The 15,653-nt window shown below is 41.4% G+C and overlaps 1 protein-coding gene across 3 annotated transcripts in view; it reads right to left on the reverse strand.

The window, feature by feature from the left end:
- Window positions 1-10,325: 10,325 nt before the first annotated feature.
- LOC138768967 (FXYD domain-containing ion transport regulator 6-like) overlaps window positions 10,326-15,653 on the reverse strand; it is a 78,967-nt gene continuing 73,639 nt past the window's right edge. For 2 of the 3 annotated variants that reach the window (XM_069947076.1, XM_069947075.1), the window contains exons 6-8: window positions 13,810-13,859; window positions 13,686-13,726; window positions 10,326-11,647 (exon numbers count right to left, since the gene is read on the reverse strand). In XM_069947076.1, coding sequence (XP_069803177.1) covers window positions 13,698-13,726; window positions 13,810-13,859 — 79 coding nt within the window. In that variant the 3' untranslated portion in view covers window positions 10,326-11,647; window positions 13,686-13,697. The remainder of the gene's footprint in view (window positions 11,648-13,685; window positions 13,727-13,809; window positions 13,860-15,653) is intronic. The other variant, XM_069947074.1, reaches the window with a different exon arrangement.

Consider the following 15,653-nt stretch of genomic DNA (forward strand, 5'->3'; position numbering starts at 1 on the left):
CGCGGCGGACAATTCCGTCGCGGAATTCCGCTACCTTTCCTGAGTGGGAACGGGGACTATAAGTGCAAACAATCAGCAGAAAGCCATCAGTAGTTTCCATGCGCCTCTAGCCTAATCTGCTACCTTCTCTTGCCTACATCTAAAGAAACTAGTGGGCCTGCTTCCTGCCTTAGTCACATGACACATGTGTGCCCCCTTCATTCATCTATTAACATAAAGTCTGAATTACTGATCACCCAGAGTTCTCTGCTTTAAAGCGACTCTGTACCCCCAATCTGCCCCCCCCCCCCTAAACCGCTTGTACCTTCATATAGCTGCTTTTAATCCAAGATCTGTCCTGCGGTCCGTTCGGCAGGTGATGCAGTTATTATCCTAAAAAATAACTTTTAAACTGGCAGCCCGGCCATGGCCTAGGTTGTGTATGCTTTAGGCTGGCACAACCTCTCTGTCCCTCCTCCCCACCCTCCTCATCATTAGGAATGCTCCAGGCAGATTGTCTCCTATTCATCAGCTGTGTCAGCACGGCACAGGGGCTGGATCGTTAAGGTACCTGTGCAATGTTCAGACAGGAGAAAATGTTCTAGGGGCATTCCTAATGATGAAGAGGGTGGGGAGGATGGACGGAGGGGTGGTGCAAAGTTAGGGCACAGATATTCTAAGCCCCGGCTGTTGGGCACGGGGCTGCAAGTTTAAAAGTTGTTTTTCTAGAACAATAACTGCATGACCTGCCGAATGGACCCCAGGACAGATCTTGGATTAAAAGCAGCTATCTGAAGGTACAAGTGGTTTGGGGTGGGCAGATTGTTGGTACAGAGTCGCTTTAAGGCCCTAGGCAAGGTTCAGCCGACAGCGTGGATGTTGTCTAAGCATTGCCTTTTAACAGGAGCTACTACACCAGACAATTATAATTTCCTGGTGTAGTAGCTCAAATACGGCCAATATTCGCTTGGTGTAATAGGACCAGTGATAAATCTGGGTAATTTGAGTGACCATTTTGATATTCTAGGTTTCTTTAGGTCCCATGAGAAACAAAGGGATTGACTGGTCTGATAACCCTAGTACAATAATGAAACCATATCATAAACCATACCATATCATTTATTCACTGCTACAACTGTAATGCAAACAATGCGGCCTTTAGCTTTCTCTCTGCCTGTATTGTGCTCCATACAGGTGTATACTACTCAGCACTAACCTACAGCCGACATTAAATCCATGCATGCTGTTTTGTTGTTGCAATAAACCTAAAACATTTACAGAGGTCCCACATGTGACAAGGGCATAAAACAGGGAGCTGTAAAAATGTTCTATAAAATTGAAAGCTGGGCTTGTTATATCCTTTATATCTGATGGTGCTTGTCTCTGCAATGGAAACAATTTACACAGAGGAATGGATCAGAGACAGTACAGCTGTTAAATGCACATATATTATATTATATGTCTGATTGCTTACACTGCTGTACAGGCAGAGGGGAGTGTACAGGAGGATGGGCCCTATAGCAATGGCAATGAACTTGTGGGACTATGTGGAGCCATTAACATGGTATCTAGAAAAGCAATTCCTTTTGCTATTAATAGAGAACTGTGCAGGACATCTGCATTGTCATGAAAGAAGAGGATAGGGGCATTGAGCGAAGGGTCATGGAAAGTAAGGGTAAATTAACACAGTCCTGGGGTGGGCAAAATGAGACTCCATAATAAAAGGCTAATTTTGATCTTTTCTGTGGGACCCCCTTTCTTCTATGTATGCCACTGGGTCAGAGAGGTAAATCAGACTGTGATCAGTGTTAGGCTATGTTCAGACAACGTACAACAATGGCTGGCATACCTGACATAGATTTTAAGCATAATTTTAGGGAGTAAATGAGGAGGACAGTTTAGAAGGAGGAGAACTGAATATTGGCATAAGGCTTTGGCAGATAGAACATAGGGCAGTTGGCCAGATTGTCGAGAAGAGGGAAAAGAGTAGTTCGAGGTGAATATGTTGTTAGTGAGTTTTAAGACATGAAGGAATAGTGAGGTGGGGCAATAACTAAACAAACAAGGAGGGTCGGGGAATGGCTTCTTAGGGATAGGTGTGATGTTGCATGTTTTGAGTGAATGAAAGCGGTTAGTAATAGTTTAAAGGGATGAGTCAGGAATAAGTAAAATAGTAAGGTTAGGGTAGATGGAGGATGGGACTGGGTAAACAGCTAGTGAGGTTTGATTTAGGGATAGACAGTCTTGCATTATTAATAGTGGAGAAGCAAGAGAACTGAGCTGTTGGTAAGAGGGGTGGCAGGGGACAGTAGGTTGAAGTGCATTGTAAAGTTGGATCATGTGTTTCAAATATGAGAAAAAAAGTGGTGAGGTGAAAGATGGGTCAGGAAGCTTGGGACTATTAAGAAGGGAATAAAAATGGTAAATAATTGTTTGAGGTTTTTAGAAGATACAGTATCATTGTTTGACTGTCAAAGTGTTTAGAGCCTCTATGAGGGTAGATCTGGGGGAAATTGGAAAAAAGGGGCTAGAATGTAAGTAAATTGTGATCATATATGAGGAGAAGGGAGTTTGAAAGATTAAACTAGGAATAAAGGCAGGTGGACATGAGGTCTTCATGTGTGTGGTGTCCATCTATGTGGGGAGCTGGGGAGGACCACTGTGAGAGGCCAAGAGAAGAAGGTACTGATAAGAGTTTGGAGGTAGCTAGTTGCATGTATCAGTGGGGAGTGAGTTCACCCATTTTTGTAGTAGGGATGTCAGATGAAAGAAAGTGTTGGTAGCTACCCCAGATGAGGCTATAGCAAAGTGTGATATATAATAATGCATGTTAACAATCCTGAAATACATAGCCTTGACTGGCTCATACATTTAGCTTATGATTGATAGAGTATATAGCACAGGTATATAAAAGATATACTGTATGCTGTCAATGCATTTGGATCACAGATGATTTCCTAGACTATACACAATTGTATGCACCCCCATCTTCAACCAGGAATGTTCTCATTTAATGACAAAAGGCAGAGGACACAGAAATGGACAAAACCTGAAACATTGTGTACACATCATTTCATTACACAATGGGACTGTAGTCCCATGAACTAAGAATACCCATTTGAGAAATGTTAACACATTAGTTTATTCCTACATTCCCCATTATTGTTATTCCTACAACACTTATTCTTGGATGGTGTTATTCTTGCAACATAAAACTACAACCACCATAAACATAGCACCTTAAAAGGAGAAAACAATTGCATGTATTTGACCTCCAGGACTGTTCACAATGCCAAAGAACACGGCGTTCTTAATATATAACTACTCATTTTGAGGTCTCACAATAGTTGTATTCAGCGTACACCGCAGTCAGCTGTCCTCACAGGTGACTAATGGTGAGAAAGTCACCTTCTAGCAGAAGTCAGCCATGTGTAGATGTGAGTGGGGACTAATCTGCCTTATCAATCTTAGAGATGGAGATCGCAGAGAATAAAGCAATGCAGCACTGACCAGGATGACTTTATGTGCTGGTTACAGAAGATGGACAATGTATGAAGAAGCCATTACCACTAGGTCATAGTACAATGACAGCATACAGTGCACAGATCACCACTGATCGTCTATGAGGGTAGGCATTAGGATTTGGTTGAGCTTTTACTCACACTAATCCGCAGTTATTAGTGTCTTTGGTAGACAGTAGAGGCATCCAGGTGTCCCTCCTCATTTGTCTGATGGAGTTAGTGCTCCTTACCAAGCTCCTTATCAAACCTAACTACTTATAACCCTCCACCTCCTTACATGCCCTCCCATTGCTATCAAAATGTGAACCCTAAGGGCCCAATGTCTTAGGAATGTGAAATTCAATGAAGCATGGAATGTCTTAAGAACCAGATGGGATAGAAAAGGTTATGGCGTGTTATCGTGGGAAGAATTCTAGGTAAAAAAGCTTACTGGAAAGTGTATATCTTTAGTTGTCTAAACCAAAGAGCAGCCACAACCAAAGACTATGATAGAACTATAAGCATTACTTGCTTAATCTAAAGGCCATTGCTCCATACTCAACCTTATAGATCTACCCTCCATATTTTATACTGACAAACCTTCTCCAGTTTTACTCCTACTTCTAGATATTTACTAAGTCCACACAAACGCTCTTTAAGTGTAAGTGATCCGCTATTTAGGTATTACACCTCCATACACCTACACCTTACACCTACATATGCACCCTTAAACTATGTGTACACTACGTAAAAAACATGTCCGTATTTCATAACAACGGCCATAATTGTGCAAATAACGTATTTGTGCAACTAAGGCCTTTGTTATGAAATACAGCCATGTTTTTTACGTAGTGTGAACCCAGCTTTATACTCAACTAGCTGCCCAAATCTTTTTGAGGAATTTTGAATGCTTCTTAATAAATGGCAGGTGCACTTCATTTCCCCCCTGGGTCGAATTGCTTCAGTAAAGATGACTATTTTTCTGAAGCTCCTGTATTAGTTTAAGACTCTTCCAAATAAGGTTCCTATGTGTGATCTCAAATCCCTTCAATATTTGTGGAGCCAAACAACACAGAACTCCAAAATCTGTAATGATGACTAGTAAGTCGCAAGTTGGTTTGGCCACCCCTAATCTAGTCCATTATTACTGGATGGTGCATCTACGCTACATCCCCTCATGGTCCACATATCTTGCGTATAATAAATGTATATTGTTAGAAAAACTATGATTGGCCTGCACACATCCTAACTCCCTCCTGTTGAGCAGTTTGAGCCTTCCATCTGTGCGAACTTGCCTACTAGGACCGATCAACATATCTTGACCACTTGTGCAGCTAGATTTAAACTATTCTCTGAAGCTTCACCCATGAACTTGTTTCTTCTTTATCCTGTGTTCTTCACAGGGTTGGAGTCTCTGGTAGTAAGAACCTGGTCTGCAAAGGGCTGTTTCACATTAGTCAGTCCTTGCTCCTCTTTGAAAAACTAAGAACTTTACCTATCTCCAGTTACGTCACTATGGGCTCCTTCACAGTTTCCATACAAACAGCGTTTTAACAACTCTGTAAGGCAGGAACTTCCACTATGAGGCTAATTTCAGCTATTTACACTATCCGAGGATCTCCTACTGGTGACTCGCCGATCCGGCGTAAGTGAATAGATAGGTGGGAGAGGGTTCTAAATAAGACACTTACTCCTGTGGTGTGGAAGATCATTTGGGACAGGACAGCTACATCTTCTATTTGTGCAACCTACAAAGAAACTAGTTATAAATTACTCATAATGTGGTATCATACTCCAGAGCTCCTCCACAAATTGAGTCCTTCGATTTCTCCACAATGTTGGAAATGCTCTTCTGGGATTGGTTAGCTATATCACATCGTCTGGGATTGTCCCCATATTAGGGTTTGCTTGATGGCTTCATCGGTCCTTCAGAAAACTGTCCCATGCGATCCTCTGGTCTGCCTCCTAAATCCTTTCACCTTCCTTTGTTGTTTTCCCCCTTTGTCCTGTGATGTTTGTAGTTTGTGATTGTTGTTTGCAACATTGAAACTCACCTTTCACCGTCAATTATATAATATTGAATGTAACTTTAAGAAAGCCGCCCCCGAAAGGGTGTCAAAAAGTGGCCACCTCTAGCCTGAATTTTAATAATGAAATAGAGCTCTGGAATTAAGCTGCTTTATAAATAAATAAAAATAAATAATGGTCGTTGAAAAACATTGTGTTAGCATAGTCGTACTATGAGGAAGGCACTAAATGGTCATTGTTACACTGTTTACATTTGGGGCACTTGTCTCATCTATGTGGTACTGTTTTTTGGGGAATAATTTTAGTTATGATGGCACTAGGGGCAGGAGGCTCAGTATGTGTTTTTCCCCTCTCCACCTCTGCAATGGAGTGATGTATTATTTATGTGTTGGCAAGAGAAGTGGGAAAGCAAATGACCTCTCAGAACATCAATGCATCACATGGTTGTCCTTTTTTTAAGCCTATATAAGCGGTTACATTCAGTGGTTTCTTAGGACTAAGTGCTGTGATAGAAGGAGAGTTTACACATCTAAATGAAACTCACTTAGAGGGGTGTCTCTGCAAAGACAATAAAGTGCCATATTATAACATATATATATAAAGTAAGAAAACTTCTTGAATGACATTAAAAGGTCATTGCCTCTATAGGAATCTCGGCACATGAGCGCATAGACCTCATTAATAACTTCACACGGCTAAATCCACTTAGCACATTAGTCAGATTTCACCTGTATAACCTATAGCTGCTTTAAACTGGCTTCTACTTGCACTTGGCAAATGCTTTTGACCACCCACAAATGTTGTGTCACATATTTCCATTACATGGTCCATTGCTTTAACACTAAATTAACTTCTTTTGTCCTGAAGGACAAGCATTGCAAACGCTGAACAATTAGTAAACATAAATGCAACTATGCTGGAATAACTGGAGCAATGCTCTAATGTAAGATATGAGAGATGAAGAAGATTACTTGAGTAACTGGTAACTAGAGTAAAGTGTGACATTGTAACCACGTTATGTATCAAATAGTAAAAAAAATCAAAAGGGTTAAAACAGAAGGAGGAAATCTAAAACCATTCAGTTGTATCCCTGGTCCAGCATGTTTTATGAGTATTAAAATGGAACTGATCATAGACAAACCTTTATCATTTATCAAATATTTTTGTTTGTTGTTTTTTGCACTAAATGTGTGATGAGAACAATAAGAGGATCCTTTATTTAGTTCAGGGATCTAGAGACAGAAGTTGGAAAATGTAGCTGGGATGGCTGAGAACTGTCTCACCTAAGTAAGTGTTAGAGATGAGTAGTGAAAAAAAAAAAACAGAATAGGAGGTGCAGACCAATGTGCTAATACAGGTGATTAGGTAAATATAAGGGTATGTTCACACTACGGAATCGGTGAGGAATTTCGAGTGGAGTTCAGACCACAGGGATTTCTCAATCGCAATGTGCCAACCACCCAAAGAATTGACATGTCAATTCTTTGGGTGGATGGAGTATTGCGCTTGAGAAATCACATTGAATCAATGATACAGGCAGAATCTCAAGTGGAGTCAGCGGCGCAAACGCCGCTTAAAATTCTTCACAGATTCTGTAGTGTGAACGTACCCTAATACTCTCACCTTGGTAAACTATGCTCCACACACACCAAGGCGTTTACAAGCAGAAGATCGGCTGCTGCTCCCGACATTATCGATATCCTGGCTTGGATTGGAGATGCACGGAGGAATTAAATGCTTGGAAATTGACAATTGGTATATATGGTAGGGGTCATAATGTTGACGGAGTTCCTGTTTTCAAGGTGGACCCACCAGGCATCAGTTTGGCGCCTTCAATATACCAACTGTCTTTCCAAAAATTTGATTCCTCTTCGTACCTGGGTAAATGAGGCCTATATTGGGGAAAAATAATGCTAAGCTGCTGGTGGGTTAGCTACTGAGGTGGGATAAAATAGGATAGGGTAATCATTTTTTTAGATCCTGATTGAGAATCCCAGTAACCCTGTTTTATGTAAAATTATTGTTTTTGTAATGTTGGAATGCAGTATTCTTTTTCTTCGATGCACAGAGTTCTTAGGATTGTGGCATTGTACTCCTTATTGCTGGCTCCCATAAACTACATGGCAAGGAGCCTTACAGAGGGCATATGGCTGAGGGTCCCTATGGGGAATGGGGGGGGGATGGAGTGTCAAGAGAGCCCCATACACTATATATATACACTGATCCAATCCCGAATGCAGGTTCAGGCGACAAAAATATAAAGTGTATGGGAACCTTTACATATGGAGGGATACAGGCTGTAGGCAAACTTTGTGACAGTAAAAGTTGGTAAAGCAGGGGCTGGTAGATTCTCCTCCTGGATTGCATTGTCAAAATTTTGTTGTGCATATTAGTTAATACTACAAAGAAAATTGTCAAGAAATTGTGTGATCTGAAAATATGGGAATCCTCAAAGTGTATGAAAACATGTCTGTCTTGGGCTGATAAAAGCAACAAAGACAGTTTTAGAAAAAGATCTTCTTAATATGAAATAAAGGGAATCTGTTGTTTTATTTTCCTGGTTACTTCTCCCTACCCCACCAGCCTTTCCTTGATAGATCTATGACTATACAATCAAGGCAAGGCAAGAAGAAGTCTCCGGGGAACTCTCCATTGAGTCATTGTTCTAGCAGCATGATGTGATGGCCAGTTCCCTTTAACAGATTTGCCTACGCCAAGACTGGATAAATCCCAGGTATCAAGTGGCCTCACTTTTTGCCTGTTTACTAACAAAATCTGTCTCCTATTGTGTTTTTTTGCCTCCACTATGAATACGTACATATATTTGCCGGATACAACATGCTGAGCTGTCTTTACTGGGGTCACAAAAAACTCTAGCTGTGTCAGGGCCTATAAAACACAAGAATAGATGGAGTAGGCATGTGTAGTCAATATCAATCATAAAGAGTAGTCATATGAATCAATAGGTGGATTTATAGAGCTATACAAGTTATATGGAGCAGAGATTACACCAGACAATAGGATTTATAGAGTATAGGCAAACAAAGGAGAGGTCGTGTGCACCAATAAGAGCGGAGGCAAAAACCATTTATAGGATCAATAGGAAGAGTTATAGGAAAATGTCACAAGGTGACAACACTGAAATTTACCCATTCAAAGGTGGCGGCGGTCCTTATAGCACCAGGAGTGTATGAAACCAGGCTCTGGAGACATTGGAGGGTTAGATATACAAGTTTATTCCACATTGTTCTGACGCCACTAGGTATACGTACACAATAAAAAAGATGCTTGTGTGTTTTTTATATCAGAGGAGGAGCAGGGGATGCCCCAGAATCACAGCGAGATCGGTACATGTTTTAGGAAACATAGATTGGATTGTGTAAGAACATGCCACAGAAACAGCAACATCTGCACAGGGATCAGGCAGGAAGAGAACTGGAAATGAATTCAAAGCCGTCTGACGGGAAATAGCGTAGGGACAAGCCTGTACATCGGAGAACTTCTGTTCCATCTGAATCACTTATATTTTCATTATAGATTTGTGCACCTCTATGGGCAGCTCTCATGACATGCACCCCAAGCACTGCTGGAAGAACAGGAGACTGGGACAATGTAATGAGGCCAGCCATGGAACACATAAGAATTCCATCAGGTTAGGTTGTCGCTGGAGGTTGGACGGAACATCCACAGTCCTGCCAAAATCTCATTATTTGAATTTTACTTGAAATATTTCTTTAAATTCTCATTATGATGCCAATGATGAGGCCAATGCAATATAATCTCCCCTTAAAGGGAAACTACCAGCAGGTTAGACGAATCTAATCTGCTGATATGTCCCTATTGCGCACAGGGCGCCAAGGATTAAGGTAAGTCTGTTTCCTTCCTCCTCATCGCGATCTCCGTACAGTTTGTAGTTTAATACCACATCTAGTAAGACCGTTTGGAGCGCTGGCGGCGGGGCTATAAAATGGCCAAATCAAAGACTTGCATCAAGCGCTTGGCAAGCTGCAACCACCAATCAATCAAACTTGGATTTTATGTGACTGAATGTGTCGCAGTCACAGTATGTTTTATGTCGCAACGTGAGCACATTGACAGTCATTGGAAGAGTGACGGCGTGACGTTTCAGTGCGACATTGCCATCTTAATGTCATGAAACCAAAGTTGTCATGCAGCCCTTCACTCAATTGGGGGGGGGGGGGGGGTAACTTAAAGGGCAAGTTTAATTTGAAATTTGCTGCATACAGTTTGTCATGTCATTTGCTTCTTAGCAATGCTTTAGGGTAAAAACATAGACTGTATTGTGGTGGGCTGTATGCAGTAAGTACTTCTGATATGTGGCTGTTAATCTGCTTTTTTAATACTTGCCAGTTTTAGTATTTACAACCTAATTGCTAAGTAGCAAAACCTTGCAAGTATAAAAAATGCAGGTTAACAGACGCATTTCATAAGCATATAGAATCCAAGGCTGCCCTTTTTTCACAACATTTTGGTACACACCTTTTTTAAGCATAAAGAGGTATTCCACTCAAACATAACTTTTGATATGTTGCTGCCCATGGGTAGATTAACAATCCATTCCATACTTGTTATTATCTATTTAGTCTTCTTCTACCAGTTCCCAGCTGCTGCTTTCTGCTGAAGACACAAAAATCTGTGTACTAGCTTTTCTCTCTGTCTCTCCCTCCTCCACCCTCCTTTCAGAGACAGCTGATGTAAACAAGTCCCTGGTTGGCTTTATCTGCAACATTGTAGCTTCTGTGCAATGCTGGGAGGGTTATTCTGAGGTCACGTTGCTAATGAACTCACTGTGATTTATTAGCAACTAGACCTCAGAATAACCCTCCCAGCATTACAAAAAAGCTACAATGTTGCAGATAAAGCCAGTCAGGAACTGGTTTACATCAGCTGTCTCAAAAGGGAGGGAGAGGAGGGGAAGACAGAGAGAAAAGCTCACACACAGATTTTTGTGTCTTCAACAGAAAGCAGCATCTCAGAACTGGGGGAAGGACACTGATTAGATAATAAGTACGGAAGGGATTGTTAGTCTCACCATGGGCAGCAACATATCAAAAGTTATGTTTGAGTGGAGTACCCCTTTAATTTCTAAGTGACAGTATATGCTGACACTCTATTTTGGAGCATGTTCCAAAGAAGCAAAAACACAGATATTAAATTAAATGCAGCAAATCTCAAAGGAGAGTGTCTAAAATAGTCAAACCAGCTTTAGAGGGGACTTCTTTTTGCCATGGTTCCCTTTATATGTACACCCCTAAATCCTTATGCTATTGTATATACAAGCTATTGTGTGTTTTAGCTCCAAAGGATGTATAGGGCTATTTTAGTGTGGATTGTCACTCCCTGCAGTCGCAACGTACAGCAGTGCAGAGTATTACAGCAGACTTTTGCTGATTGTTTCATGAACAGAGTCTGCAGCAGTACACTCTGCATAGGTTTCACAGTGCTGTGAGTGATATATGCACTGTTGGGAATATACGCTACCTACACAGTGCTCTGCAGTTCACAGGTGCCCAGTTCTCTGTAGGTGACTAGATATGTATGATTATTTACATAGAACAGATATGCTAAACACACAGGGTATGTGGCTCCGCCATAATCTCGTACATTACTACGTGTAGCTCCACAGTACTCACTAACAAGAATATTTAAAGGCACAAGCACACTTTCGATCTGGCTATCAGGACCTCCTATAGAAATAGACTGTTTAACACACCTGTCTTAATAAATGTATGATTTCGGAGGTAAACAATATGAAACGCTTTAGGTAATATGGGAAGGAATACATCATCTGTGGTCAGTGAAATTCCCTACTCTAATGCAGCATGTGCAGTGACTGAGAGCGGGACCAAACATTGGCCACAAACTTTAGGTTACTGACATCTCAGCTCCTTCTAAGCCTCTAGGAAAATCTCTGCCACAAAGTGCTAAGACATTACAAGTGAAGAGCACAGACGGCACTGAGAAACATATTATAAATAGGGGTTTCACACGTGGTGTGGACGCACAAAATGGCGGAGAGGGAAGGCCTGATTTACAATGGGTGTTAGTAGGTCGTAGTAGGTGGTAGAAGCGCTCTTTAAATTTTTTGCGTAGTTTGTTCTCTGTTAATCCCTGGGGTCCTAAAAAGGAAAGAAAACAACAATAAATGGACTTCATTCAAGGTAACTACTGGATATACAATTCTGCTTGCACGGCACATGCGTCTCATATATACCGGAGGCAAAGCTGACAGGGGTGCTCAGCTACCATCAAGCCAACAATATTCCCCTCTACAGACACATAAGCAGCGGCACTCACTGATTTCAGCACAAATTTTTTTTTATTTAGACATATTACGGCCCTGTACAAGTCAGCATAAGGCCTAATACAATTTAACAAGACATTTTAAAGGTACTGCGGAAAAAATTCTTTCAAATCAACTGGTGTCAGAAAGTTATACAGATCTGTGAATTACTTTCATTTAAAAATCTTAAGTCTCCTAGTACTTATCAGCTGCTGTAGGTGCTGCAGGAAGTGGTGTATTCTTTCTTGTCTCACATGGTGCTCTCCACTGCCACCTCTATCCATGATAGGAACTGTCCAAAGCAGTAGCAAATCCCCATACAAAACCACTCCTGCTTTCAACATTTCCTGTCACCACACCACTTCCTGCAGGACATGCAGCAGCTGATAAGTACTGAAAGACTTGAGATATTTAAAAAGAAGTAAATTACAAATCTATATAACTTTCTGACACCAGTTGATATCAAAGAAAAGAAATTCAGCAGGTGTTCCCCTTCAAAGCTGCTTGCATCATTCCCATTTGCCAACAATGATTTGTGAGGCCATGTTCAGACCTTGTAAGAGACTGGCCGTTCCATGACCTGGCCGGTCTCAGAAAAGATCTTTAGCACCACTTAGTTCTGAAGCGAGCGCATCCGTGTGCGCCCACATCATAACTCTCCATTGCACACTATGGAGCGTGCGGCCTGAGCCGCACGCTCCATTGTGTGCACTGACAGGGTTTTCTGTGGCCGCTATTCAATGAATAGTGGCCGCAGAAAACTGACATGTCAGTTTCTCGCGACACTGCTAGGGATCCCGGCCAAAGTGTACACTCCGGCCGGGATTCCATAGGCGGCAACGGCACGGATATTTTTGTATTGATCATGGCCGTTGTTGCCGATTTGCAACAACGGCTGTGATAAATACAAAAATATACGTGCTGTTGCCGCCTATATATAAAATATAAGTAGTGTGAGCATAGCCTAACTATGTAAAGATTTCTTGACAAAATTAGTAAAGAGGTAGTCCCTACAAGTCTAGGTAACAAACAAAAAACCTTTTTATGAAAAATAGTATATGTGATAGACACAGTTTTGTATGGTGTAAAACTAATTTTACTGGTGCAAAATATTTACAAGTGATTCAAAAAACAGTGGAAGTACACTATGCAGAGGTAGGGCCCACCCGAATATCAGGGATATTACCCTATCAGTCCCTGCCTACCAAACTAGGGGACCGTATCCCCTACACCAGGCGGGAAATACCCTACTCCTCATAGTTTTATGCACCAATAAAATTAGTTGTGCACCATACAAAACTGTGTCTACCACATATGTCACTTTCCATTAAAAAAAAGACAGAGTGTGGCTGGTATTCTTATTAGTGCATTACTATTGGCACTATTTTAAATACACTATTGCTGGTCTTACACTAGGATGGTTGAACCTGCCAATAATTTCTAATTAATTTGCCTTTTTAGATTTGTTTTTGTGTTTGTGGGTGCAAAATAGTTTGATAGTTTGCTCTGGGATCTGTTGAAGGGATGCCCCTACATTTGCTGTCAGTCCTCAGGTACAACAAGACCCATAGAGTCGGACAGCAGAAAAGACAAAGGGGGAGATTTATCAAACTTGGTGTAAAGTGAAACTGGCTCAGTTGCCCCTAGCAACCAATCAGATTCTACCTTTCTTTTTCTAAAGAGTGTGTGAGGAATGAAAGGTGGAATCTGATTGGTTGTTAGGGGCAACAGAGCCAGTTTCACTTTACCTCATGTTCGATAAATCTCCCCCAAAAGCTTTTTGTAACATAGCAATATCAAAGATTATTTGCAGGAAAAAAAACACCTGGTTTATCTAGTCTGCACTTCTTTCCTACTTATTATCAGCAACTTACATGGTTGTCTTGTTAGTTCTCTGTTTTCTGAGCTCCTCGAGCTGTAGGAAAAAAAAGGGGGGAAAGTGAGTCTTATGATGGAAGTATATATGCACGTACACAGCTTCTATTACTTTTCAATCACCTTTTGATGCAATAAGGTTTTCTGCCTGAGCTTCTTCATCACCTGGAGCCCTAGGAAACAAAGAAAACAAATAAGATAAATTTATTGAAGCCGCCTGAAACAAGAACATAATTCATTGTGCCTTGTCAGAATTCAGTGTTCATGCCCATGAACCAGGTTGCATGAATATATGCCCATGCTATACCTCCATATGCCTCTAATTTCATCATTTTATACATGAAATATATAGGGAGAGATTTAGGCTCTGGCTAGAAAGAGACTTTCATTCTGAAACATGAAGACTATTGCATTACAGCATGCAGAATAAGGCTGGGTTCACAATGCGTTTTTGCAATCCGTTTTTGTAAAAACATGCATTTGTGTGCATCCGTTTTGATCCGTTTTTCCATTGACTTCCATTATAAAAAAAAAAACGGATCAAAACGGATCTGTTTTTTTTTTTTGACGGACACAAAATTGTTGCTGACACAATTTTTTTGTCCGTTAAAAATGCTAAAAACGCAGTGTGAACCCAGCCTAACACCATTGTGACAGGATAGTCACTAAGTTTTGTGGATGTTTGGTCACAGATCGCAATGGCTTTGCTAGCATAGGCCTCAGTGTAAGTCTCTTATAACTGCAACCTGCTTAGACTGTCTTGAGCTCCATACACCCACCTTGAACACCCAGCTCCCCACGCCGCCAGGAAAAAAGACAAACACACCGATTTCTTTGCTGGGTGATGGCCGGCCACAGCTTTTATTTAACCGTATTCTGTAAAACCAACCGGCACGATGTGCCAACTCAACGAGGGGTAGCTACGGGGTGCCACAGGCGGACTCCCGCCGTACACGAACGTCCGCTATCCCTTCCTGCTAGGCAGGTGTTCTCAGCCAGCTGTGACTTGTGATTAAACACTTACAAGCATAGAAGGGTGCTGTATTTAGTCACCCCTTATTTTCTCATCCTCTTTTTTTTTTTTTTTTTTATTTATTTATTTTTTTTGCATTATGTGTAAACACTGACCAACATTTCCAATGTCAACTGTACTTATCTAATAGGGAGGGAGGGAGGGAGGGAAAACCGCTCCTCTGAACAGTCACTGAGGAGGGGGAGGTCTGACCCATATTTATAAGCTATACTCTAGCCACATACCCCTAGCTTTCTGATAGGCTCTAAAGCCCGCGAGCAGCCACTATTGGTCCCTGAGCTACCATGTAAAGGAAAGGGGAGGGTGAAGGAGGAAACCACAATCCTTAACTCTTTCCTGGCAGGGTGACAAGTATAGGGGAAGGAGAACAAAGCTGGAAGACAAATCCTATGGAGGATGCCACAGACAGTCCGTGAACACCCTCCATAAGCAGTCGGGTGCATACCAATCGCAATTGTAATAAAGTTGAATGAAAGCAAATCCACAGAAAAATTTTGTTCACATGACTCGCAATTGATGATTTGGGGTGAATAATGTCACCCATATTGCCATGTATCCATAGCTTTATATGGGTCTTGTGTAGTGGAAGAAACAGTGCTGTAGAGAGGCCGCATGTGGCAACACATAAAGGGTCTACAACTGTAATAAAGACCCTGTTTGCTGCAATACAGGCTCCGTGTACATGATTTTGTGATTGCGGCAATACATAAGGCCTAGCAAATAGATTTCAAGAAATAACTATGCACAGAGCACTAGGTGTGGGGACACTTTGCAATTGTGGACATACAGTACTATACACTATGAACAGCAGGTCGTAAGTAAATGTCACAACTCGTCACTGGACTGTTACCAGCATGCAGTGTTTGTTTTTCATGATTTGGACAATAATCAAGGCACATTTGTTGGAACTGTGTTAAATTTGTCTACCGACTGT

The sequence above is a fragment of the Dendropsophus ebraccatus genome, chromosome 12, assembly GCF_027789765.1.
Source record: "Dendropsophus ebraccatus isolate aDenEbr1 chromosome 12, aDenEbr1.pat, whole genome shotgun sequence".
NCBI lineage: Eukaryota > Metazoa > Chordata > Amphibia > Anura > Hylidae > Dendropsophus > Dendropsophus ebraccatus.